Source organism: Pituophis catenifer, unplaced genomic scaffold (genome assembly GCF_029215685.1).
Source record: "Pituophis catenifer annectens isolate HBS135680 unplaced genomic scaffold, rPitCat1.0.hap2 SCAF_1, whole genome shotgun sequence".
NCBI lineage: Eukaryota > Metazoa > Chordata > Lepidosauria > Squamata > Colubridae > Pituophis > Pituophis catenifer.
This window is the reverse complement of record NW_027256881.1, coordinates 18,375,049-18,401,094: the sequence shown is the minus strand read 5'-3', so window position 1 is coordinate 18,401,094 and position 26,046 is coordinate 18,375,049. Positions and strand designations below refer to the sequence as shown.

The window sequence follows — 26,046 nt, the reverse complement described above, 5'->3', positions numbered from 1 at the left end:
GAAGATGGTGGGACCATAGTCCACTCAATAAAACATGGCCTCCTTTATCATCCTTAAGGATACAGAAATCATCAACACAGCCATCCTCACAGGACGGACAGTTGCCATCCCCGTGAAGGTCATCGCCATAGAGATGACAGGAGATATCTTGGATATTTCAGCAATGGTCAAATGCAAGTCCAGCAATGAGGATATCATCAAGGTGGGTGAAGGGGCTGTTACATGGGGGGAAAATACAGCTAGCCCTTGACTTACGAAACACAATTGATCCCAAAATGTATTTTGTTAAGTGAAACATTTGTTAAGTGATTGTTGCCTCATTTTACAACATTTCTTGCCTCGGTTGTTAAGTGAATCACTGCAGTTGATAAATTAGTAACCCGATTGTTAAGCGAATCTGGCTTCCCCCATTGACTTTGCTTATCAGAAGGTCGTAAAAGGTGATCACAGGATCTTGGGACACAGCAGCGGTCGTAAGTATGAACCAGTTGCCAAGCATCTGAATTTTGATCATGGGGATGCTGGAAAAGTCGTAACTGAAAAATGATCACAAGTCACTTTTTTCAGTGGTCACTAAACAAACCGTGGTGAATGTTCACTAAACAAACCGTGGTAAATTGGGGATTACTTGTGCTTAATCTTGGAACTGGGTGGCCTGGTATTGTGGAGGAATGCCCAACCAAGGTAGTATGGTAGGGGTTGGATTTTTATTGGATGCTAACATGAGCTAAAATGTTGATGTGCACGAATCACTCTCTTACAGGAACTTAACTATGGTCTTAGCAAGTTGTGTACACCAAGCCATCGTAATAGTTCATAATAAGATTTATTTCCTTGATGCAGCTTGTTATATTATGTTAACCCAGAACACAGTGTTACTACTCTGGGGTCAAGTTTTTTTGTTTCTGATACTGGACAGCCAAATACATCCGCTGATTTGGCAGTGGTAGTTGCAATTGTTCTAAATATTTCTTCTCGGTGTTGGATAGACTGCCTCTGAACATGGAGTTCTTTTACAATCATCATGACCAGGGGTACTCAGAGGTGAAATGCTCCCGGTTCGGACCGGCTCGGGCGAGTAGGTAGCGATGGCGGCGGGCAGTTCGGAGAACCGGTAGCAAAAATACCTGCCCCCGCCCCCCATGCCCAGCTGAGCCACGCGATCATCAGAGGCTTTTTTTCTTTTAAATGCCTCTGATGAGCCAAGCTCTGATGATCCCAACTGAGTTGCCTGCCGATCAGGCAACTCAGCTTGGATCATCAGAGCCATTTAAAAGAATAAAAGTTTTTTTTCTTTTAAATAGCTCTGACGATCCAAGTTCTGACGATCCCAGCTGAGTTGCCTGATCGTCAGAGGGTTTTTAAAAATGCTTTTTGAAAGCATTTTTTTTTACATGGTTTTACATGTAAAAAATGGTTTTAAAAGTAAAAAAAAAAAAATTGGCCACTCCCACCCAGTCACATTACCCCCCCCACTAAGCCACGCCCACAGAACCGGTAGTAACAAATTTTAGATTTCACCATTGGTTACCATTTACTATCGGTTCGCAATGGGATCGCGCACACGCTTGCTTCGCTCTCAAGCACGCCTTACTTCTGTGCATGCACAGAAGCTTATGCGCATGCACATATCGCTGATGATGACATCCGGGGTGGTGGGTGGGGTGAGTGGAGCCTCCCGACGGTTTTACTACCGGTTCTTGCGAACTGGTCCGAACTGGGGGCAACCCACCATTGATCATGACAAATATCCATTAATAACATTCACTTTTATTTCTTTTTAAAGAAAGCTATCTGGCTTTCATCAGAATTATACACTATGTGAAGACAAGGTAGAAAAACAGTAAGGTTTTACACTTAGGCAGGAAAAATGTTCAGGTATGGATTAGATGAAACCTGGCTTAATAGCAGTAACTGTGAGAGGGATTGTGGAGTCCTAGTAGACAATCACTTAAATAGGAGCCCGCAGTGTGCGACAGCAGCCAAAAAAGCCAAAGCAATCCTAGGTTGCATTAACAGAGAGATGTCTTTGGAGATTCTCAGTCATCCAGGTCATGGTTGTCCCAAAGGATGACTGAGAATCTCCATAGACATCCCTCTGAATAGGGATGGAAATTGGAAATTGGACTTTCTTATTTTTCTTTGAAGACGTTTTGCTTCTCATCCAAGAAGCTTTTTCAGCTCTTGAAGAAATCTACTGAGTTTAGAATTTGGGGAGCCAAAGTGTCCATGGTGTGCAAGCACTGACAACCCACCATCTCTCCCCTCCCTTACCAATCTTCTATTTCAGGGGTAGGCTTCAAAAATTTTAGCTAGGGGTTCTCTGCTCGGTTGCTGGGTGGACGTGGCCATGTGGGCGTGACCTAGTCGGCCTCCTGCACAATGGTGGGGGGCATGTTTTTGCCCTCCTCGGGCTCCGGAGGCTTTCCTTGAGCCTCCGAGAGGGCGAAAATGGCCTCCCTAGGCTCCGGAGGCCCTCTGGAGGTTGGAAATAGGCTCGTTTCCGGCCTTCCCAAACTTCCAATAGGCCTGTTTTTCTCTCTCCCCGAGCCTCCGCACGTGCCCTCCACTTACCTGCCTCCAAAACGGCCTTCATGGGGACTCCTGGGAGGGGAGGGGTGGGCAGGGCCAGCCACAAGTGGGATTTGGGGGTTCTCCAAACTGCACAGAATCTTAGCTAGAGATTCTCCCGAACCCCTGCGAACCCCTGATCTATTTGCAAAGCAAAAGTTTAGGTCTTCCATTTGGAAAGATTCTCCAGTTTTGATCCTTTGAGATAATATTCCCTATAATCTATCTCCATCTATGAATTGGAAAGCACCTGAGATGGACTCATCTGGACCCGTCTGGTGATCTGTCCCCGTCTACGCACACACACAAACACAGCCAGCCAAGGGTTAAGAAAGTACTTGGCACGCACACAGGTCGTTATCTCAAACTTGGCAACGATATAAGCACCATCTGCCAAGAGCTTTATCTGCAACAGATAACATAAGATTACATACGCATTGCAAATAGTCCAGCAAAACAATATCCCTTTGGCAGCTTCAGATGTTGTTCAAGTGACTAGCCAGAATTAGTTTTTGTTCGTCACAGAGTTTTACCAGCCACCACCCTCTCTTATGTAGTCTCTGGGATGTGGTCCAGTGACTCAGTTCTAATCCCTAGCACGCCTCCTTAACTGCTGCAGCCGTTTATCACGCCTTCGTTGGCGTGCATCCAGGAACGACGGCTCTCCTTCTTCGCTCTCATCCGAGACACCTGGCTCCTGGCTAATCTCCTCTCCCTCGGCCGGCACCTGAGACAGTGCCAGAGGGGAGGGGCCTGGAGAGGGAGGCCTGGCTGACTCCTCTCCCTCATGTTCGGAGCCTTCTTCCTCCAATGAGATAGGCTCAGAGGGCGGGGCCACAACATCTGGCAACCCGAACTGGTCTTCAAAGCAGGCAGTTATTTCAAGAATCGGTGGAAACTGGAGCCTCCTGCTAAGCGGCTCCCACTTCCTCCCACTGCCCAGCCTGGATAAAATAGTCTGCCTGATTTACCAGGGCACCTTTTTAAATGGTTCTTTTCAGCTTGAATAAACACTGCAGCCATTGCACACTTTCAGGTAGGCTAAGAGACACTTTGATGGGCTAACATGTTACTTTCCTGCTCATAAATTTCCCTGGTTGCTGTCTCTGGCTCCAGGAAAGGCACTAGCAGGCCAGAGCGTGCATGCTGAGATGAATAATTCATCGACTTGCTGACCCCTCACCTTCTGTTTTCCATTAAATTCCTTAACATCCTCCCACCCCTGTTTCTGCCCCCACTGAATTATGTCGACAGTGCTGTGAAGAGGTGTGTCTGGCAGGAACTCTCACTTACCTGGAGAAATTGCAAAGTGGGGAGGGGAGACAATTGCTCTGTCAGGACTATAAACTGAGGCCATTCATCAGGCAACTTGCTATCTGTTACTGTAAATAATTCAGCATTAAGGAGAGTGGCGATGCTGTCGGTGGGCTGTCTCCTGACTCCCCGAGTGGGGGGCAACAGATATGGGAATAAACAAGACAAGTAGCACCATTGATCTCCTGACACAAGAGGTGCAGGAACAAGACTTGGGCCATGCAAAAAGTGAGCCTTAATGCAGCAATCCTTGCAAGGTGGCGTTGGAAATCCTGGCTTAACTGCTGAACCCAGGGTTTGCATGCAGCCTGTCCTGGGTCTAACCCGAATTATGCAAAACTGAAGATAAGAAGATGAAGTGCTGCTGTCTTTAAGCAGGAATGGCTGCAGCTTTGGTGGACTGAAAAACCAGGGTGATAGTATGATGCTGAAATAACATCCATCTTCTGCCACAGAATTCAGATTAGTTACTTTGTTCCTCTTAACAGAATAACAAAAGTTGGAAGGGATCTTGTAGGTCATCTAGTCCAACCCCCTGCTCAAGCGGGAGACTTTATACTATTTCTGACAAATGAGTATCCAGTCTCTTCTTGAAAGCCTCCAGTGATGAAGCACCCACAACTTCTGAAGGCAGGCCGTTCCACTGGTTAATTGTTCTCACTGTTGGGAAGTTTCTTCTTACTTCTAGGTGGAATCTCTCCTTGATTAGTTTCCATTTATTGTTTTTGGTGTGGCCTTTGGGTGCTTTGGAAAATAGGTTGACCCCTTCCTGTCTGTGGCAGCCCCTCAAATATTGGAATACTGCTATCATGTCGCCCTTTGTCCTTCTCTTCACTAGGCTAGCCATGCCCAGTTTCTGCAACCATTCTTCATATGTTTTAGCATCCAGGCCCCTAATCATCTTTGTTGCTCTTCTCTGCACTGTTTCTAGAGTCCCAACATCTTGCATTATACCATGGTGATCAAAATTGTAGCAAATTATGGTTAATTTTAATTATGTTTTGTTGAACAAGCCAGTGCCAGTTTTGCAGATTAACCAACATTTTCATTCCGCATTTGGTCAATCAAATTGGGCCAATTTTGCTATCATTTTTAGCTTCATAACTCTTCATAACTTTGCGGCTTAGAAAATCACAAAATTATTCTTGGTGATTGAATGTGGCAATAACCAAGAATAAGACAGCAAGCCACAAACCATGTATCCCGTATCTAACAAAATTATGGTTACAGTCAGTTATCCCAAAACAAACCAGGCTTTCAACCAGTGATAAAGAGCTGTCAAGGAAACCATGGTATTCTTTTCTGTTTGTAGATCATGCTGAGCCCAGAAACATATCATACGAGTGTGATGTGTGAGACTATTATGAAGGCAGGTTTGCATTTTAATTTGAAACAATTAAGTTGCTGGCATGGAGCTGGCAGCTTCCTTCTGTGAGACTGTGGCAACCTATGGATGAACAAATCTCTCCCTTGTCTGATTTGTAATTAATACAGGAAAATTATTTCTTTGTATTGATGTTTAGTTCATAGGCTACATTGTCTGCCACAAGGGTCCTTTCTAGCAGCTTACGCTGAAATAATCCATAGAAACTCATAAAACTATTTATTGAGAAGCAGGATTTTTTTTTTAGTAGAGCCTTCTTCCATTTGCAGAAATAACAGTTCTCGGGAGAACAAGATTAATTTGAAACGATCTCTTAAACAGAGGCATGGAAATCGTACGCTTGTGGGATCCGCATTTTTCACTAGAATCTCTAGGATTGCCAAGTGAAGCCCGGTACCAAAGCTGTGGCTCAAGATGATGCAATATTGTGAAACAAGGTCCCTGTGAATATTTGCCAAATTTATGACTTTGTTTTCAGTCCTCATCTTTTCATATATTATAAGAGGCAGGGGGGCGCCATGGTTAGAATGCAGTACTGCTAGCTAACTCACTGCTCACTCCAGGAATTCGATTCTGAACAGCTCAAGGTTGACTTCATCTTCCATCCTTACAAGGTCAGTAAAGTGAGGATGCAGATTTTGGGAGGCAATATGCTGACTCTGTAAACCACTTAGAGAGGGCTGTAAAGCACTATGAAGCGCTATATAAGTCTAAGGGGTGTCAAACTCGATTTCATTGAGGGCAGCATCAAGGTTGTATCTGACCTGGGAGGGGGGCAGGTGGACATGGCCAGGTTGGCATGGTCAGTTTGACGTCTCTTGTATGGGGGGCATCTGTGGTGGCCTGGGCGCTCTGCCAGCGAAAGTGGAGCTCAGGAGGGCCCCTTCATTTTCATTGGCAGAGGCACTGCGGGCTGGATCTAAGCGCCCCACGGGCCAGGTTCGGCCCGCAGGCCTTGAGTTTGACACCCTTGGTCTAAGTGCTATTGCTATATGTTTCTCCCACTATTAATCAGCAGCTTAATTCATAAATGGGAAGGAAGTTTATTTTTTATGTCTTCAAAATCCTTGGCCAGGGCCATCCAGATGTTGCTGAGCTACAACTTCTGCCATTGAACTACAACTTCTGGCACTCCTACACCCCCACTGGAGGTGGCTGTCTGTTGAAGTTCTGCAGCTTCTAAAGGGCCACTGATTTCCTATCCTTAGGGTAAATGTTATCATGGATGGGAAACAAAAGGCAACTGTGTGTATAATGAACTCGTCAGAAATGGGAAAGATACCGATGTTTGGCTGCCTCCCACTCATATATATTTTATTGCAATGTTTTACCAGGAAATGGTAAAATGATTTTGTTTGAAGCTGTGCAAAAACTGCAAGAGAAGAGAGATAACTGACAGAGAAATGATTGAATGTGGGTTGTGTTGTGTGAACTGAAGAGCTCCAAGTCATATCTGATGCTTATTATATTTCGAGGAAATGCTTGTAGAGCTAGGTTAGAATCTGGAAACATTTCTTCTCTGCTTGAGAAATCCTGCAAATGTTACTTACTGGCTCTAGTTCAACCTCCTGGGAAATTGCTAGAGATGTTTGGTGTGATTTGGAAGTTCTTAATTTTTATTTCATTTTGCCTCGTGTAACAGTTTTATGCTGATTTTGACACTCAATGCCTTTCGGGAAGAAGGAACAACTAATTAAATAAATATTGCTACTCTTAAGAAATGTAAGCGAAGCTGCATGTCCTACGAATCTAATTATGGAGGCACTTGTGTTATCCAAGTTCTAAGACCACATAGCTGAAATTTGATGGGGAGAAAAAAAAACAGCTATTTGCGTTAACATCATTTTTGCCTTTCTAATTTCAAAATAAAGGTCAGCAAACACAGTGATCCCTACTAGGCTGTGTTTGCACAACTTTCTTAATATTAATGCAATAGGTGAACAGTTGCATTTCCCAGTATGCTGTGCTGGATATTTTCAATAATAATAATAACAACAGTAATAGCCTGCACTCAGTTTCTTAAAACTTACCACGAGATTCTCGGCGATCCTCATGAGCATGCTTCTTTCCCCCTCCTTCCTGTGCAAACTTTTGCTGCTAGGTAAAAAGGTTTCCTCGCCCATTCTGGATATATTGCCTGAACAGAACATAAGCAACGTCAGGTTTGTCTAGATTGCCTTAATGGCTGCATTTACTAGCAACTAAAGCAAGAAAGAGTTTTCTAACCCAGCTCCCCAAACACAACAAACCCTCTGAAGTTAACTCAAAGATTCCTTTAATTAACGAATCCATTCTACCAGAAGATCAGTGGTGGGATTCAGCCAGTTCGCACCACTTCGGGAGAACCGGTTGTTAACTTTCTGAACAGTTTGGCAAACTGGTTGTTGGAAGAAATCATTAGGGCAGAGAACCGGTTGTTAAATTACTTGAATCCCACCACTGCAGAAGATGAATAGTTGTCTGCGACATCTATTCATCTCTGCCCCCTGCCTTTTACCCCAGAGCTAAGGTGGGGCTTCACTAGCAACGGTGGCTCTTCCTTCCCAAGAATCGGACCACATATTTCCACTGCTTTCCTCTTCTCTGCCTTCTGCACATCCGTGCATCAGGCACTGGACCCAGCTCTTCCTCATCAGCCACCTTCAGACCTGGGGGCTGTTGACTCTTCATCTCAGGGTTGACGGACAGCCCAGGCTCCGCCTCTGTGTCTCTGTTCTGACCCAGCTTCCCAAACACAACAAACCCTCTGAAGTTAACTCAAAGATTCCTTTATTAGTAGTGCTGGTAGCCCTGGCAAAAAATTTCTCTCTCACCGCAGGCTAACAAGTCCATCTGGCTGCAAGATGAATAGTTGTCTGCCACATCTACTCATCTCCGCCCCCTGGCCTTTTATCCCCAGAGCTAGGGTGGGGCTTCGCTAGCAGTTGTGGCTCTTCCTTCCCAAGGATCAGCCCATGGATTTCCACTGTTCTCCTCTTCTCTGCCTTCTGCGCATCCGCGCGTCAGGCACTGGACCCAGCTGTTCCTCATCCTCAACAGTCTCCTCCAGACCTGGGGGCTGTTGACTCTCCATCTGAGGGCTGACGGATGGCCCAGGCTCCGCCTCTGTCTCTCTCTGCCAGCTCCATTCCCTCTTCCCCCTCGGAGCTCTCAGGTTGCCTTGATGCTGGCCCTGATTCCCACACCTCCTCCTCTTCCTCCTCTGATTCAGCTGCTGGAGGGGCTGGCGGTCGACAGGCCACAACAAAGAGCCTCAGGAAGGAGCTGTTTTTTAGGCGTCTCGGAACGGAGATGGTATTAATTTTAGTAGTATTTGCATTCTCAGGCCCTGAGAGGCTGGGAGAATCTCTCATCGGTTTGTGCCGATGGGTGTGTTTATTAGCGTAAGGGATACAAGTGACAGCCCAGCATTTTTATTTTGATGAATGACACAGTATCCAGAAATGCATTTCAGGGCTCATTTTTATTCTGATGCTAAGATGGGATTGTCTTTGCAGACATGCTGAGCTTGTGTCTCTTGGATGTCGAAGCCAAGCTTAAGTAGCCCTGTGGGAGTAAAAGGAAATAGACCCTAGCAGGTTTTGCCACACATATGTACAGAGACACAGACCCAGGCAAACACATTATCATAATAAACTCTCTTAGCTGCTCAATTCCAATTAAAATATACCCGAACGAAAGGCAGGGAGTAGATTTAAATGAAGAGAGCTGTGATTTTCACAGCAGTTTTAGTCTCTGGTTGAAACCTCCTGAGAGACAGCCCATTCCTCAGTGGGAGACCACCTGTTTTCCATGGAAGATGTTTCAGATTCAATTGCCCGTCTCTCTAGTTAAAGAGTCACAGAGAACAAAACCGTGAAAACGTTTCTTTCTCTCCAAGTGCCAATCAAAGTAGACATTACCGGGCAAGATAAGTCAGTATTCTGACCTGTTACACAACTGTGAGAATGTACTATTATTCATCAGAGGTGCTAGGACCGAAAAGAGGGAGGATTGTAAAATAATTGTGAACCAAACGGCTGGATTAGCATTAGTATTAACATTATCAGGGGTGAAATTTGACTGGTTCGGACCGGTTTGGGCAAATAGGTAGGGACGATTTGAATCGGTTTGCCGAACCGGTAAAAACCACCCCTAGTTAGCCTCATCTGTCACCGCTCACCCCTTCCGGACGCTTGACCCATTCAACGTTAAATGCTGCAGCAGAGAGAATCTGAATGTTTCTCTCTCCATTCACAGTGAAGCTACTGCACCCTGTCCCTTTAAGGTAGTCCCCGGGAAGGAGGGGATCAGAGTAGGACCATAAAGAGAGCAGCAGCTCCGCTGTGAATGGAGAGAGAAAAGTTCGGATTCTCTCTGCCACAGCATTCACTATGAGCCCTTCTGGTGCTCATACATACACATTTTTTCCTACCGGGTTCTGTGGCCGTGGCTTGTGACTGAGTGGGTGTGGTCATGAGTGACATTGAGTTGACCATGTCCACTCAGTCACAGGACCTCCCCCCCCACCAAGCCACGCCCACAGAACTGGTAGTGAAAAAATTTGAATGTCTCCACTGCATTAGATCCTCCTATGCTATGTAGCCTATCGGGCAGCAAGGGTTTTTCCAGTATGCGGCTCTCCCGAGCTCCGTTTTTGCTGGCAGAGGTTGCAGGATGCTGTTGCAGCCGAAAACGGAGCTTGGGAGCCTGTCTTTGCTGGCAGAGGCAACACGGGCTGATCCTTCGCTCTTTCCAGGGTGGCCCCACAGGCCAGATTTAAGCACCCCATGGGCCAGATCTGGCCCCTGGGCCTTGAGTTTGACACCCCTACTCTAAGTCGTCTATGAATGTTCTTTGCATGTATTTTTAGGGTGTCCTCTTGGTTGTTTGGCATCAGGGCGGGAATCCATTTCATTGCCATCTTGGGAATGGGCATAAAATTTAAATTAATGCATTTGATTTCTATCCCATCTTTTTTTTAGGAGCTCGAGGTAGCCTATATAGCAAGATGTCTATTAGCTACTCATAAAACTGAAAGTAATGTTATTTTGAGTGTTCAAAATAACCACAAAGAAAAGCTTTTGCCAAAGAAATGCATTACCCCAGCATCCATTAGATGGTTTCATTGGTCCAGGGGAAGAAGCAGAAAAAGAAGAAGCTTAAAAGGAATGATCTGTGTCTCCCATCTATTACGTTCTTGTTTAATAGCATTTGGACATAAAAGAGGGAGACTGACTCTTAAAAGTTTTCTTTGCTCCTAATAATTCATGTCCACTAATAATCGCACTTGGAACTCCCTACAATTTCCAAAGCTGTACTCTGCTCATCTGTTTGGACCAGAAGGGGCTAAGTGGTAGATGGAGTATTGTGATGCAAGCCTCTCACCTTCAGGTCACCATCTTGTCCGCTTTGACCTTACATAGACATGAGATACCATGGATGCTGTTGCCCCAAAGGCAGCCCTATTAGAAGATGCTAGCCCCAAAATCAACCCAAGTCTGGGTTAATGTTAGCAAGATCTATTGGATTCTAGTGTCAACCATGAAGTTGGCCTGAGGGTGGCCATTTGCTTTTTCTTTCTTTCTAGCTGCTTCAGTGTTGATACAGCCTGGAGCTGGGAGCAGGGAGGAGGGGTGGTAGAGATAGTTGGGTGCTGAAGCCAAAATAAAATTCTTTCCCCTGGGAACCAAGGTCATCTGTGCAGATGTGATGAAGAAGGAGACTGAGATCATCCAGCAACTGGACTGCATGCATTGGACCTTGTGACTTGTGACTCTGGGGAAGTGACAAAACTTTTACTTTAAATTAGGTGAAAATCGGCGGGACTTTTAGAGCAGAGTTTCACCAGATTCATGCCAATATGATATGTCCTAATAAATTGTTCTTTGAGGAAGATGCCTGCCTCGGAGTTCTTGTTGTGGATGTGTTACTTGGAACTCTGACATCTAGGAGCCTGGGAGCCTTCCCTTGAACTTGTATGGTGCCTACTTAGCCTTGGCCACCACATGCAATGATAGGAATCATTGCAAGATCACAACACATCCACACATGTGGATAGGACCCGCAACTTGGGTGTCCTTCTGGATTCACAGTTGTCTCTGGAAGATCATGTAGCGACCGTGACCAGGGGGGCATTTGCCCAGGTCCGCCTTGTGCGCCAGCTGCGCCCTTACTTGGACCAAGATGCCCTACGCACCATTACTCATGCGCTGGTCACCTCCCATCTTGATTACTGCAACGCTCTCTACCTAGGGCTGCCCTTGAAAACCACTCGACGGCTTCAACTGGTGCAGAATGCGGCCGCACAGGTTGTGATGGGAGTTCCCGACACTCCCATGTTACACCCCTCCTGTGTGACCTGCATTGGCTACCGGTTGCCCTTCAGGTGAGGTTCAAGGTGCTGGTTATCACCTATAAAGCCCTTCATGGTCTAGGCCCGGGATACTTGTTGGACCCCCTGCAGCCAGCAACAATCTCCAATTGCCCGGTGCGTTCCCACAGACAGGGCCTCCTCAGGGTGCCGTCGGCCAGACAATGTTGGCTGGCGACCCTCAGGGGGAGAGCTTTCTCTGTGGGCGCACCCACCCTTTGGAACCAACTTCCTTTGGAGCTCCAGATGGCCCCTGACCTTTGCTCGTTCCGCTGTGATTTGAAGACCTGGTTGTTCCACAGCCTGGACTGATGGCTCCCCCTGTTCCTCTGCCTTGCTGTGGTCCAACTCTGGAGGCTCCGGAGACAGCACGTAACTCCCTTTCTCTGCCTCCGAAGCAGAGCCCTTGTCCAAACCTTCTCCAGAGTCCAGGACTGGCCCATGGTCCTCCCCAGTCTCCTCACTGTCTGACTCTGCTGCCAGCTCCGCAGGCTGCTGGCGGACCACAACATCACCTGCCCTTTCCCATATTTTCAACAAATTCTATGGCCTTGAAGCCAAGTATTATTGTCATTTCTTCACTAGGAATCTTTGGCTCTTGACATCTCTCTCACAACAGATACATTGAAGCCAAGCTGGAAAACCTCAGAGAATATCCCTGGGTGAAGGAACAGGAGATGCACCCATCTGTGATAGGAACATAACTGCAAGGATTTGCTGTTTTCAATTCCCAACTCCACAAAGTGCTTACAAGATACCTACTGATCTCTTCTAATAAGTTATTATAAGTTTTATGCATATCACTTGGTTTTGAATGGTTATAAAACTTCAGTAGGATTGGCATCCCATCAAAATAATCCTTTTTGACTGGAGCACAAACCTTGTATAGTCAGTCATTTTTAGTAGCGGTTGCAGGTGTGAAATCCAGCAGGTTCTGACCGGTTCTGGAGAACCGGTAGTGGAAATTTTGAGCAGTTCGGAGAACTGACAAATACCACCTCTGGCTGGCCCCAGGGTGGGGTCGGGATGGAGATTTTGCAATATCCTTCCCCCAGGAGTGGGGAGGAAATGGGGATTTTGCAGTATCCTTCCCCTGCCACACCCACCAAGCCACAACATACCCACCAAGCCACGCCCACAGAACTGGTAGTAAAAAAATTTGGATTTCACCACTGAGTAGTTGGGGTGCAGGTAATGGGACAAAATTGTGCCTCTTGGGCCTGGTTCATTATTGTTTGCCCCAGGATTTTCCTCCTACAACATTCACATTCAAAATGTTCACTTGGTAAGACATAAATAAATCAGCAGAGTTCAGGGAGCAGACTATGCAGAGTAGACAGTTTTCAGCTGCTTATTTGCCACAGTAAAGGCTATAGCGTGCCGATAATAAAAATGGTCTCTTAACTGAACCACTTTAGAGTTCAAATGCATGTGAAATTATGTAGTATCCTTAAATGCCTGCCCCTCTAGTGAAGGTCATTGTTTACTTTAGCCAATATGCATATTGATCAGTTATAATGGAAATGTTTTTCCAAACCATTTCTTTTTCTGGTTCTATTTTTATTTGGTCATTAGGTTCAAGAAAGACTTCGGTAAATCTGTGCTGTTGCTATTATTTCTTTACTTAAGTATCCATCTTCTCTTCTTTTTTTCCCCCTTCCCTCTTTCTTACAGACGTGACACAAATGTTTTTTAAACAATCAGAAGGGCATGTAAGAGGGCAGTTCAGAAACCGTCCCTTGTTTGATGGTAATTTTTTTGAAAATTACCTCAAAGTCTTCAAAATCCATAAAAATGTGAAATGTCTTCTTTTTCCTCCCCATTTTTCTATAGGTGTCCAGTAGCTGTGACTATGTCTTTGTGAGCGGCAAGGAGTCTAGAGGGTCCATGAATGCAGGTGTCTTCTTCAGCTATGAGCACCTCAGTGCCCTCTTGGAGATGACTGTTTGGGTCCCCAAACTCCCTCTTCATATTGAGCTGTCTGACCCACGCCTCAGCCAAGTGAAAGGATGGCGAGTTCCCATCTTACCTGATCGGAGGTAGGCTAGTTTTGGGCTCTGTTACTTTTAACAAGGATTTAGAGAAACTGGAATAACTTCAGAGGAGGAGGATTAGTGGAATAGAAATTTAGTCGAGAGAGATAGAAGCATCTGAGTAGGTTTAGCTTTGGAAGGAGAAGATCGAGTGGGGATATGACAGTTATTGTGTGAGATGACGCCTGTGGAGGTGAGCTGGTTTATTCAACAAAGAGAAAATCAGTATCTCTCTGGGTAATTAATTCCACGGGCACAATTACTCTTCCATGTAAGTTTCTTCCTAACACTCAGTTGGAATCTGCCATCTTAATATCCATGTTTCTGTGTCTGCCCTCTGGGGTGACAGAGAATAGATAAACCGTGAGAGATGGTCCCCACGGAGGGGGAAGTGGTGTGAAGGACTCTGGTGAGGCAGCAGCTTCCCAGCGAAGAGGAAGCACATTCCAGAAGGGGAAGGAGAGAGACGAGAGGCAGCACAACCCATAGATGGACAGCAGACAAAGAAAGAGAGTTTAGATAGTTAAGTCCTAGAATCTCCAGGGTATATTATATCTGTTAGGCTGAGGATGGTAAGGATTAAGTTATGTGCAAGCAAAACTCTGGCTGAACTGATCCATGTCATTCTTGGACTTAGCTGGACATCAACGTTGCCAAAGTCAACCCTTACTACCCTCAGCCAAATGGATATACCCTGGAAGATTCTAGGGTGTGGCTATCCAAACTCTCTGTGTCTCCTATCTATCTCTGGCTTGTGCTGCCTCTTGTGTCCCCACTTCCCGTGTTGGAATGTGCTTCCTCCTTCCTGAGAAGCTGCTGCCTCATTGTAGTCCTAAATACCACTTTCTCCTCCGTGGACATTATCTCTCACAGTTATCTATTCTCTCTCATACCATAGGGCAGACACAGAAACATGGATATTAAGATGGCAGGTTCCAACTGTTAGATCACACTTGGAATACTGCATCCAGTTTTGGTCGCCCAATATAAAAAAGATGTTGTCTAAAAAGTTAGAACAATTAATCAGTGGAACGACTTGCCTCCAGAGGTTGTGGATGCTCCAACAATGGAGGTTTTTAAGAAGAGATTGGACAGCCCTTTGTCTGAAACAGTATAGGATTTCTTGCTTGAAGAAAGACCTCTAAGGTTCCTTCCATTTCTGTTATTCTGTTAATTCAACTGAATGTTAGGAAGAACCTTACATGGGAGAGGAACGGTGGAACTAATTACCCAGAGAGATAGTGATTCCCCCTTTTTGAATATTTAATTAGTTAATTACCATGTTTCCCCGAAAATAAGACCCTGTCTTATATTTTTCTGAACCCTGAAATAAGCGCTTCGCCTTATTGCCATGCGCTCAAAAGCCCGATTGGGCTTATTATCAGGGGATGTCTTATTTGGGGGGAAACACAGTAATTAATATTTCTAAGCAGCCCATCTCCCTCAAAAGGCTTATATAGCGAAGAGAAGAATTTAATTTGGATTCCTGCATAGAACATGCCTTAAATATGGGGTCCCCAAGCCCTGGTCCGAGGTTTATTAATAGTCCGTGCCCGCCAGTAACCAGGCTGTGCAAGCAAGCAAAACCCTAGCTGTGCAGGCATGGGATCTAAGTAGCACGTGAAACCATGCCTCTTTCCCCTGCTCCCCACCCCCAGATCCATGGAAAAACTGCCCTCCACAGAACCGGTCCCTGGTGCCCAAAAGGTTGGGAATTAGTGTCTTAAGTGGTTTGCATGATGTGGTTCCTATGACTCCAGTAATGCAGAAAGGAATAGAATGGGAAAGTCTGCTGCAGATGTTTGAATGGCCAATAGGGAGAGCTATGCTATTACCCTAGACTTTCCATACGAATGTATAAGCAATAAGCATGGTTCAGTGAAATGAGAATATTCAATTCATGATCATGATTCGAAATATTCACTTTCGAGGACAGGAAACATTGCCCTTTCTATTTTGGGTGTTGTGATACCATCATCTTCAAGATCCAGCTGGTTGTATGACACCATGGTGGGGTCAGAGTGACTACCTTATCTACCTGACAACATGTCCCCTCCCCCTGCAAATAATTAATTAATTGGGCAGGGCATTCCCTTCAGTTTGATGGTAAGGATAGAGAAAGTTACGAAGATAAACATATGGGCAAGAAATGCTAATGACTGCAGACCTTCAGATTAGTGTTGCTTGGGAAGAGAAACTGCCTGGTGAATTTATTTTGTAACACCTGTGGAGCACTCTGGATGGCTCTCAATTTCCCCATCCCTTCTTCTCCCCCTTCTGGCATCTTCATCCTACATATTCCCTCCCTTCATGTACTTGCCAGTGTTGTGACTTGTGTGAAGATGAGTATTAGTGTGTGTGTGTGTGTGTGTGTGTGTGTGTGTGTGTGTATGTGTGTGTGAGGGAGAATACATAGATAGCAATCAAACCACTACTGCAACGCTCTCTACATGGGGCTCCCCCTGGGGTGCACCCGGAGGCTCCAGCTGGTCCAGAACGCGGCCGCGCGGGGGATTATGGGGGCGACGAGGCGCTCCCATGTGACACCTCTCCTGCGCGAGCTGCACTGGCTTCCGGTGGTCTTCCGGGTGCGCTTCAAGGTGTTGGTGACCACCTTTAAAGCGCTCCATGGCTTAGGGCCGGGGTACTTACGAGACCGCCTTCTGCCACCAATAGCCTCCCACCGGCCAGTACGCTCGCACAGAGTGGGCCTCCTCCGGGTGCCGTCCGCCAGACAATGTCGGCTGGCGACTCCCAGGGGGAGAGCCTTCTCTGTGGCGGCGCCCACCCTCTGGAACAACCTCCCCCCAGAGATACGTACAATAACAGACCTCTGGATTTTTCGTCGGGCCCTGAAAACCCATTTGTTTCAACTAGCTGGGCTGGCTTGAGTTAAATTTTAAATTGATTTTAAATTGGGTTGTTTTAATTTATGGCCAAAATATTTAATTATTTTAAACTGCTTTTAAATTTTGTATGTTCTGTTTTTTTACTTTGGCTGTTCACCGCCCTGAGTCCTACTTGGAGAAGGGCGGTATAGAAATAGGAACAAATAAAATAAATAAATAAACCAGCTTTGTAAATGAGATACCGTATTTTACAAACAAAAAATTAAGTATCATTAGTAGCCATTCCTTCAGCTAGTGTAAATTAATTTTGTTTGCCCTGAGGCTCCATGTTTAGGAGTCTGGCTCATGACAGGAATATGTACAGATATGCACACTAGTATAGTGTGTATCATGTCCATCCATTTCTTTGGGATAGGGCAGGGGTGTCCCCCTTCACTAAACCGGGGGGAGGGGGCGGTGTGGCCAGTTCATGACACAATCCGGCACGTGGGCCGCGAGTTTGACACCGTTGGGATAGAGGTATAATTCTCAGGATTGGTTTTAGCTCCAGTTGGCAATGTCAGCTTGACAAGCTGAGGAAGGTAGGCATTTGGTGTCATTTTTTGTTTATCTTTCTTGTCTATCTGCAATTCTTATTTGGCGGGGAGAGGCGCAGTTATCTTAAATTCATGGTTGTCTTTCTTGGAGGTCAAGAAACTGATTTCTGACCATCTGAGAAAGAAAAAAAGATTGATCAGAAGAAAAAAGGAAAATAGTTTGCATTAAAACAAAGCTGCCAGCCAAATTCTTTTCCCATGCTGATGTCCTTCAACTTCTCACAGGTCCATACGGGAGAGTGACGATGAGGAGGAGGAAGAAGAACGGAGACAAAGCAGGGGTTGCACCCTTCAGTACCAGCATTCCACCCTGCAAGTGTTTACCCAGTTCCACACCACCTCCTCAGAGGGCACAGATCAGGTGGTCACCATGTTGGGGCCTGAGTGGATGGTGGAGGTCACAGACCTGGTCAGTGACTTCATGAAGGTGGACAATCCACGTGTGGCACACATGGTCAATAGCAAAACCCTAGCTGGCAGGGAGCCGGGCGCTACCTTGTTCAAGGTAAAAGCTAATCAAGTGCTGAACTAAAAAATATATATATTGTATTAGTTGTAAAGGGTGGGGGAAGAAGGAAGGAAGGAAGGATGGATGGATATGGATGTCATTCCTCAGATGCACAAAATCCCAGTAAATGCCATCGGATTTTCATGAAATGATCCACAAGCTGTCATCAGACCGAGCAGGCTGTCTGTTGTAATGGCAAAAGTGAAGAAAGGATAAATTTGCAGCTATCCAGATAAACCCTTTGCTTATTATTGTCTCATGCATTTGGAGGCAAAGAAAGTGAATGTCCTGTTTTCAAAACTATCTAATCCTTTCCCTCCCAACCTATCCTACTTTTTTATTTTCTAGAACAAGAATAGCAATCCAGCATCATATTTCCACTTTTATTTTTTTTTTAATAGAATCTTCAGTGGAGTCGGTTCAAGGAGTTAGCAACCAGTGAACATGAATTTGGGAGTAGGAATGACATATTACATAATAATATGTAATGTTAAGTATGCAAATTAATTATGTAATATGTAAAAAATGGAAACTAATCAAGGAGAGAAGCAACCTGGAATTGAGGAGAAACTTCCTAACAGTGAGGACAAGTAACCAGTGGAACAGCTTGCCTTCAGAAGTTATGGGTGCTCCATCAGTGGAGGTTTTAAAGAAAAGACTGGACAAAACGGTATAGGGTTCCCTGCTTAAGCAGGGGGTTGGACTAGAAGACCTCCAAGGTCCCTTCCAGCTCTATTCTGATTGATTGATTGAATCCTTACGCAGAGAATTCAGATATGAATGTATATAACCCATTCAGTGTGTGGTTCTGTGTATTTAAAGCAGTATCCCACAACCTATTGCGTGTCAGATTATCAAGGTCACAGTTCCTAGCCAACATAGCAGTTGGTTTAGTTTAGGCAGGCTTCGAAGAAGAGTTTTGTGTACCTTTCTTCCTCCATTTTGCATTCCTCGCCCACACTCCTTGCCTCTCTCCTGTGCATTTTCTCCCCGAACATTTCTGAGCAGGGCTTGACTCTGTGCCAGGAATCTCTGTAACTTCAATTAATTCCAGTCTTTGACATTGTATTGCTTTCCTAAGCAAAAATCCCAGGCTGTCATCTTCAAAGATCGTGCTTCTCAAGGTCAGTGTGCTTTCCGCTGAGAAAATATCCTTTGAAGAACTTTCTGTGTGTCTATGTGAAGGAGAGATCATGAATGGGTGATGATCTGTGGACTGGCTCTATTATTATGAGAAGCCTAGTTCCAGAGGGAGAAATGGAAAATGTGGCTATAGATCTCAGGAGGCAGTTTTGAAATCCAGAACCTCTATTAACAAAACCTCAGAAGCTGTTCTGTCATGGGCATTTCTTTTCCTGTAATGTATTCCTTGCTTTTTTTTTTTAAAAAAAAAGAGAAAACATATTCCTTGTGTGAGATAACCCATATTCAGTGCAGGAAAAAGATGATACGAATAAGTTACGATAGTAATATTAGTCTTGTATGCATGTTTTGTGCTGCAGTATATATGAAGCCTTGCTTATCGTTGAACAATGCAAGGTATATTTTATTCCTTTCATACTCTTTTTTTTTTTAATGAAAGTTTTGATTCTAAGAATATCAGTATATGTTTGTCTTCCACTTGCTGGGCCTAAAAATGTCAGGTTCTGGGCTAGGATAAGTTTTTTTTTTTTTTAAAAAAGAGAGATTTCAGGGTCTATTTCATCCTGATTGTTGTCTACCATTATCTGAAGAGGTTATTGGAAAACAAGAAGTCAACTTTAAAAAATGGTGAAATTGGAGCAACTTTTTTATAAGAAGAGATTTGGGAGATGTAGCTATATAAGGTCTATGTGCTACATTTGCCCTTCAGCACTATTGTTTGCAGTCTCCAGCTCCCAATTAATGCTACCAACATTTGCATTAAATTAGGAAAAAAAAATGCTCAATTTGAAGGATCTTCCATTTAATCCAGAAATATCCATTTAGTGCTCTTCTTATGCTTTTAATAGGGTTCTTTTCACATTTAAAAAAAAAATATGATTCTGTGAATCCTCAGTCATAGTTCTATATCAATAAGGGCATCCATTTTTTCTACAGGTAGTTTCTCCACTTATGGAAGCTGTCCTTGGTGAGACACCAGTGACTGTGGTTGATGAGAAGGTTACCATTGTGGAATTGAAAGCTCAGGTGGTCTCAAACCTCTCCCTTTCCCTTCATGCCAGCCCTGGAAATAGCCACACCATTGTGGCCAAGACAACAGCCCAGCAGACTCTCAATTTCTCCAAGCAGGTAACGTTGACCACTCTTAGGAAAGTATTTTTACATTGTACTGTAGTTCCCAGAAGCCCTCAAGGTTCAAGGGAATGGATTGGTCCCATTCTCACAGACGGCCAAAGAGAAGGCCAACTGTTCTCTTCAAACTGCAGAGAGAGGCCCATGAGAAGAGAGGTTGCTTCACTTGAAAATATTCTCTGTAGACTGAGAACTAGGATGCCACAGGAAAGATGGAACTTGGTCTGAACAAATCACTTCTCAAAAATGTCTCTAACAGGGGACTGAATTTTTCTGTGCATTGATGTGGAAGGGGAACTCTAGTTCATTGTAGAGATGCTGAATCTTTAAAAGATTCAGAGAAATATGTGCTTAGTGAGTTTTTCTGGGTTTTACTGGTTTTTTAAAAAAAAAATCACTGAAAATTGCAGCAAAATTCTTCTCACAATACATTATTATGTCCTTGGGCTTGCTCCAGTGGTGAAATGTAAAATTTGTTCTGTGGGCGTGGCTTGGTGCGAGGGGTAATGTGACCAGGTGGGCATGGCCAACTTTTTTTTTTAACTTTTAAAACCATTTTTTCTACAACCTCTTCAGCCGAAGAGGTTGTAAAAAAATGCTTTTAAAAGCCTATGACATCCCAGCTGAGTTGCCTGATCAATCAGAGGCTTTTTTTCTTTTAAAAGAAAAAACATGTAAAACACGTAAAAACATTTTTAAAACATGTAAAAAAAAATGCTTTTAAAAGGCTCTGACAATCCCAGCTGAGCCATGTGATCATCAGAGGCTTTTTTTTTTACTTTTAAAAGCATTTTTTCAGCCGAAGAGGATGTAGAAAAAAGGCTTTTACATTTTTTTAAAAAAGCCTCTGATGATTGCGCAGCTCAGCTGGGCATGGGGGGGCCCAGGGATTTTTGCTACCGGTTCTCTGAACCACCCGCTGCCATCGGGCGATCTGGCCCAAACCAGGAGCATTTCACCCCTGGTTTGCTCAATAAAGTGAACAAACTCAGTTAAAGATCTGGCAGTTGCATTCACACGACATGCTTAACCATCATTGCTTTTTAATCGGTTAATGTTGTTGCTTAGATTCTTGTGTGGACTCAGCTGCATGTGTATAGGAGAAGGTAGCTTACCAGGGAAGGAATTTTTTTTACAAGAGTTCCGTAGCCTCGTAAACGTTTATTTGATAGTTTGCTAGAGTACATCACATATGGTCTACATATTCCAAATGATTCCAAGCAGTTTACAGAGTAAGCTGTACAAAAAGAAAACATGAAGCCATTGCAAAATATTTGATGCAACCAATAAAAATAAAATAAAATAGAAATCATAGAAGAGGAATACCATGTCCAGGTTCCCTCCCTAGCAAGGCTGACATAAATAGCCATGTAGGTTTCAAAAGCCCTACAAAATTCAGGTAATCCTTGATTTTTCAACCATTTCGTTAATCCAAATGTATGGTTTTCCATATTGGGTGTATATGGAAAATTGAGAATATTGTGACTGGCTGGGTATGAATAAATCAGACATAAGAGAGACCGGTTTGAGAAAAAAGGACAGATTATAATGTGCACTAGATGGGGAGATGGGAATTTGCATTTCAGAATATCTGGAGGGTGACGGGCTGGAGAAGGTTTTAGATAAAACATAGACGCAGACGGATGAAAACAGTGGAAATTGGGGGATTCAGATTGATAGAGAGTGGTGGTTTTGAAACGGGGGGTCCTAGGTTCTGGGAGATCAAAGGACGCCTTGTTATGTCTTCCTTGACCAGCAGTATTGGCAAAGAAGCTTTTCTGAAATTGTGCTTGACAACTATTCGTGACCTTTTTGTCCTGGCAGCCCAAATATATCAACTGAAGGAAAGATATTCTGGAATGCTCTGTAGTTCCTAAGGTAGGAGAGTTCTTAAATCAAGACTTTTTTAAAAAAAAACCCAGAAAATCATTTTCTATTGAACGGAATGTGGAGGCATGCATTTTGAACTGGGCTCTCCATAACTACAAGGTTCTATTCTCCAGAAGTCACATATGGTCTGTGATCTAAGTAACTTGAGATCTCCTAGGACAGTGTTTCTCAACCTTGGAAGCTTGAAGATGGGTGGACTTCAACTCCCAGAATCCCCCAGCCAGCAGCGCTGGCTGGGGGATTCTGGGAGTTGAAGTCCACCCATCTTCAAGCTTCCAAGGTTGAGAAACACTGTCCTAGGAGATCCAAAAATACATTCTTGTGCAAAAGTTTATGAGTGATTCCAAACAATTTTGTTTTTTGTTTTTTTCCCAAATAGGAAGCTCTGCTCAGTCTCTGGGTGTCGTACAGTGATGGCACAATTGCTCCCCTCTCTTTGTATGACCCAAAGGATTACACACTGGTGGTGACAAGCCAGGACAAGTCAGTGGTATCGGTGGTGCCCGAGCGGACTTTCCCACTAGTGAGGGCTGAAGGGGAAGGGTCCGGCGAGCTGATCAAAGCTGACCTGCTGATCTGCGAGAGCTGCCAGAAGACCAAACGCAAGAGTGTGCTGGCCACCACATTGGCTAATGTCCGTGTGCATTTCAGCTCTGAGGAGGAACCTACTTATGACTATGAACCTGTCCAAACTCCTAGCAGACCTGGGCGGGAGAAGAGTATGCCTCGCACCACACCACGGGTGGAAGTAGAGTGGCCTCTGGTGCCAAGTCAGGAGAGTTGGGCGCCCAGCATTATCCTCCCAACGGAGGACTTCCCAGCCATTCCCACTGGCTACGTACAAGTCTCTCGAGGACTCACAGACCTGGAAATAGGCATGTATGCCCTGCTCGGTGTCTTCTGTTTAGCCATTCTGGTGTTCCTTATTAATTGTATTGTCTTTGTACTCAAGTACCGGCACAAACGGATCCCGCCAGAAGGACAAACCAACATGGACCACTCCCACCACTGGGTCTTCTTGGGTAATGGACAACCATTGCGGGCCCAGAATGATCTTTCTCCTCAGCCTGAGAGCCCAGGCAACCCACTGGAGAACGTGCAGACCTGCTGCCATGGTGACCACCACAGCAGCGGCTCCTCGCAAACCAGTGTGCAGAGTCAGGTTCACGGGCGGGGGGATGGCTCTTCTGGGGGCTCCACCAGGGACCAGAACGAAGACCCTCTCAATTCTCCCACTTCCAAGCGTAAGCGGGTCAAATTTACTACCTTTGCCACCATGCCCTCTGAGGAACTGGCCTATAATTCTATTCCTATAGCAGATGAAGAGGACTTGGAGTGGGTCTGCCAAGACATAGGTTTGCAGGAGCCCGAGGAGCTGCACAACTACATCCATAGGATCAAGGAGATTGCATAACGGGCCGGACCCAACACTTACAAGCCAAGGGGAGAGATTTACGGGGATGCTCTCTCTGGGCTTGAAATGGCTAGATTGCATTGCCCACCCAGGCTCTTCTCTAGCTCTTCCTCTCAGTGGACAAGCCCACCTGCACGACCAGGAATGGTTTTACAGGAAAACCAGACATCTTGTAGAATGGGATGAATCTATTCTTTTTTTTCTTCTTTTGGAGGGAGAGCTCTTACGAAAGGCTGCTTGTGGTACACCTATGGGTCACTCTGTATAGTTGAAGGAGACTTGGCCGGAGCAGGCTGGGTGCCATTACTCCATTAAAATGGGGTTGGGGACTGGCTGGCACCGTCAAGCAGGCCAAGAGAAGGGAGTGTCTGAGCCATGGTTGGTTAATGAGCCAGAGTATGCAATAGGTCCTTGCACCTGATGGGTTGCTTGGGGGAATGTTACTCCTTGCCTTGCCAACATCCACTGCTGCCTTTGCTGCCCGTCTCTCTCTGAAAGGCGATGCAATCCTTTGGTCTCTCGGCTTTTTCTTTTTTTTTTTCTTGCACAATAAATGTTGACTCTTTAAAATAAATAATATTCAGGGATTCTGCTCGGCCCAGGGGGAGCCAAATGGAACAGTCTTCTGGTTGGTGGGAAGGGAGAACCCTCAGACCAGATTGCCATCAAGACACCCCCTCCTCCACACGGTGGCGGGGAGTCACTGTTGCTATCCGGGGGGGGGGGGGGGGGCTGAGAAAAAGGACTGCCCTCCGCCCCCGCTACTCCAAACACCATCTTCCTCTTCTAATGCCTGTACTGCTTCCTCCCTAGATCCAGCCTTTTCCCCCCCCCAAAATTGTGTATTAACCCACCCTCTAACTCCAAGCAGGAGAGAGTAGAAATTAATATTCCTGGAAGAAGCCATCTAATTTCCAAAGAGAGATCAAGTTCCCAACCTATCTGGTTTTTAAATGAGGGATGTTTGGGCTCGAAGATCTTCCTGGTTGGTTTCTCCATCAGTTGACTGCCCTGTTGGGAGCAGTTTTCCCTTCTCATTGAGGAAATACATTTTTTCCTGTAGAAGAGGGAAGAGGGAGGTGTAGCTACTAGTCTGTCACTGTGAGCGCTCCCCGAACTCTCCCCTGCTCCCTTTCTCACTGTCTGAGCTTCTTTGATCTCCAGGAACATGGAAAACAAAGCTCTTCCCAAGGTATAGATTTCACAAAGGGTCATGATATAAATTAGGAAAGGGCAAACAAGATGGGGTCAGGCATGATGGTGATACCCTAATCAGGAGCCACTATATACAGGGGGCTGGACTTTACATTTTTATTTAAAAGCGAGAGATATCAGTCCACTCTGACTGCAGGATTCTTATTTTTCCAGAAGTCTCTACCTGGCTCCTTCTTCTGTCTACTGTGTTTCCCCGAAAATAAGCCCTCCCCCGAAAATATTAACCACATGCGCAGCCGCTCCCCACCATTTCCTCTGTTTAGGATTAGGGAGACAGAGCTGGAAATCAGGTAAGACGGCAAGAGGAGCCCCGTCTTGCTCCACGCGTCCCAAAATAATAAGACCTCCCCGAAAATAAGGCCCAGCATTTATTTCAGGGTTCAAAAAATATAAGACAGGATCTTATTTTTGGGGAAGCATGGTACTTATTCTTCTCTTTGGAAAGGAGTGTTGATACTTGCCAGTGAAAATACTGGATTTGATCCTCAGAAGGATCATGATATCCTTGACAATCAACCTGGTGGGCGGCCTCTGACCAAAGTTGAAGATTCTCTTGACATTGCTGTTTCTCAAGAGTCCTGGGAAACTTTCCGATATTGGAATGTGAGGGGGGAAGAAAAGGCACATACAAGCCGAGATCAGCAGAACAAGTAAGTATAAAAGGATTCATTGGGGGCAAAACACTCTGCGTTAATTTTTCATAAACACAGCTGGAGTCTGCACTGTCTTGTTACTAACCAGGAAAATTATCTTGGGGTCATAAAGGGTACCTCGGCAAAGAGGCTGATGTATATGACTGTTGTGGGAATGACAAGCTCCAACTAGGAAAAATAAAGAAGGAATTAAAAATGGTCAACATTGTAGCACACTTATATAAATCTAGGGCATGACCACACCTGAAAATCTATGTATGGCTCTGGTCGCCATATTTAAAAATGAAGGTAATTTGAGCTGGAACTACAGAAGTGGACAATCAAAGTGACGGGAGATACACAAGCTTCTGATTTGTTTTATTTTATTATTTATATGCACCCCATCTCGCCTAGAGATGACTCTGTGCAGCTTCTCAACAGTAGAGAAACAAGGTAAAACATTAAAAATAAAAGCATAAATATTAACATTAAAATGAACAAGACGAAGGGAGCAAGCTACAAAAGAGATGGAGGTAGAATGATTCTGGCGTGAAGAAAGTAAACAGGAAGTTGTATTGTCCTTTATTTCAAAACACTGCGACAAGGATCATCCAGTGATTAAAAGGAAGTTAGAATAGAAAATGGTTTTCTACATGGCACATGCTTAGCCCCAAAACACTGAATTGGAGACACCATGCTTTAGATTAAAGGCTATCAGTCTTGAGGCTCAAGATTATCTTTGAGGCACCATGCCTTTAAATACCCAGTTGTGGGGAGTAATGGCAGGCGATGCGTCTGTCTCTACAGAGAAGCAAAATACTGGACTAAGATGTACTTTGCCCTTAGAAGTTGCAATCACAATGCATCTGGAGAACATCAGTATTACTGGCATTGCATGGCATTCTGCAGAAGATTATAGGTAAAGCTGACAAACCAAGATGTGGATGCAAGGTCAGTTGAAGTTAGGAGGCATATTCCTTCTTCAGAGCTTGTTCACCCACCCTCCTAACCACC

The 26,046-nt window shown here is 44.9% G+C and overlaps 1 protein-coding gene across 1 annotated transcript in view; it reads left to right on the top strand.

The window, feature by feature from the left end:
* The window catches only part of TMEM132E (transmembrane protein 132E), a 280,216-nt gene extending 257,031 nt beyond the window's left edge, over positions 1 to 23,185 (top strand). The window contains exons 5-9 of the mRNA XM_070946164.1: positions 59 to 202; positions 13,455 to 13,660; positions 17,325 to 17,604; positions 19,687 to 19,878; positions 22,151 to 23,185. Of these exons, the coding sequence (XP_070802265.1) occupies positions 59 to 202; positions 13,455 to 13,660; positions 17,325 to 17,604; positions 19,687 to 19,878; positions 22,151 to 23,185 (1,857 nt within the window). The remainder of the gene's footprint in view (positions 1 to 58; positions 203 to 13,454; positions 13,661 to 17,324; positions 17,605 to 19,686; positions 19,879 to 22,150) is intronic.
* The last annotated feature ends 2,861 nt before the right edge of the window (positions 23,186 to 26,046 follow it).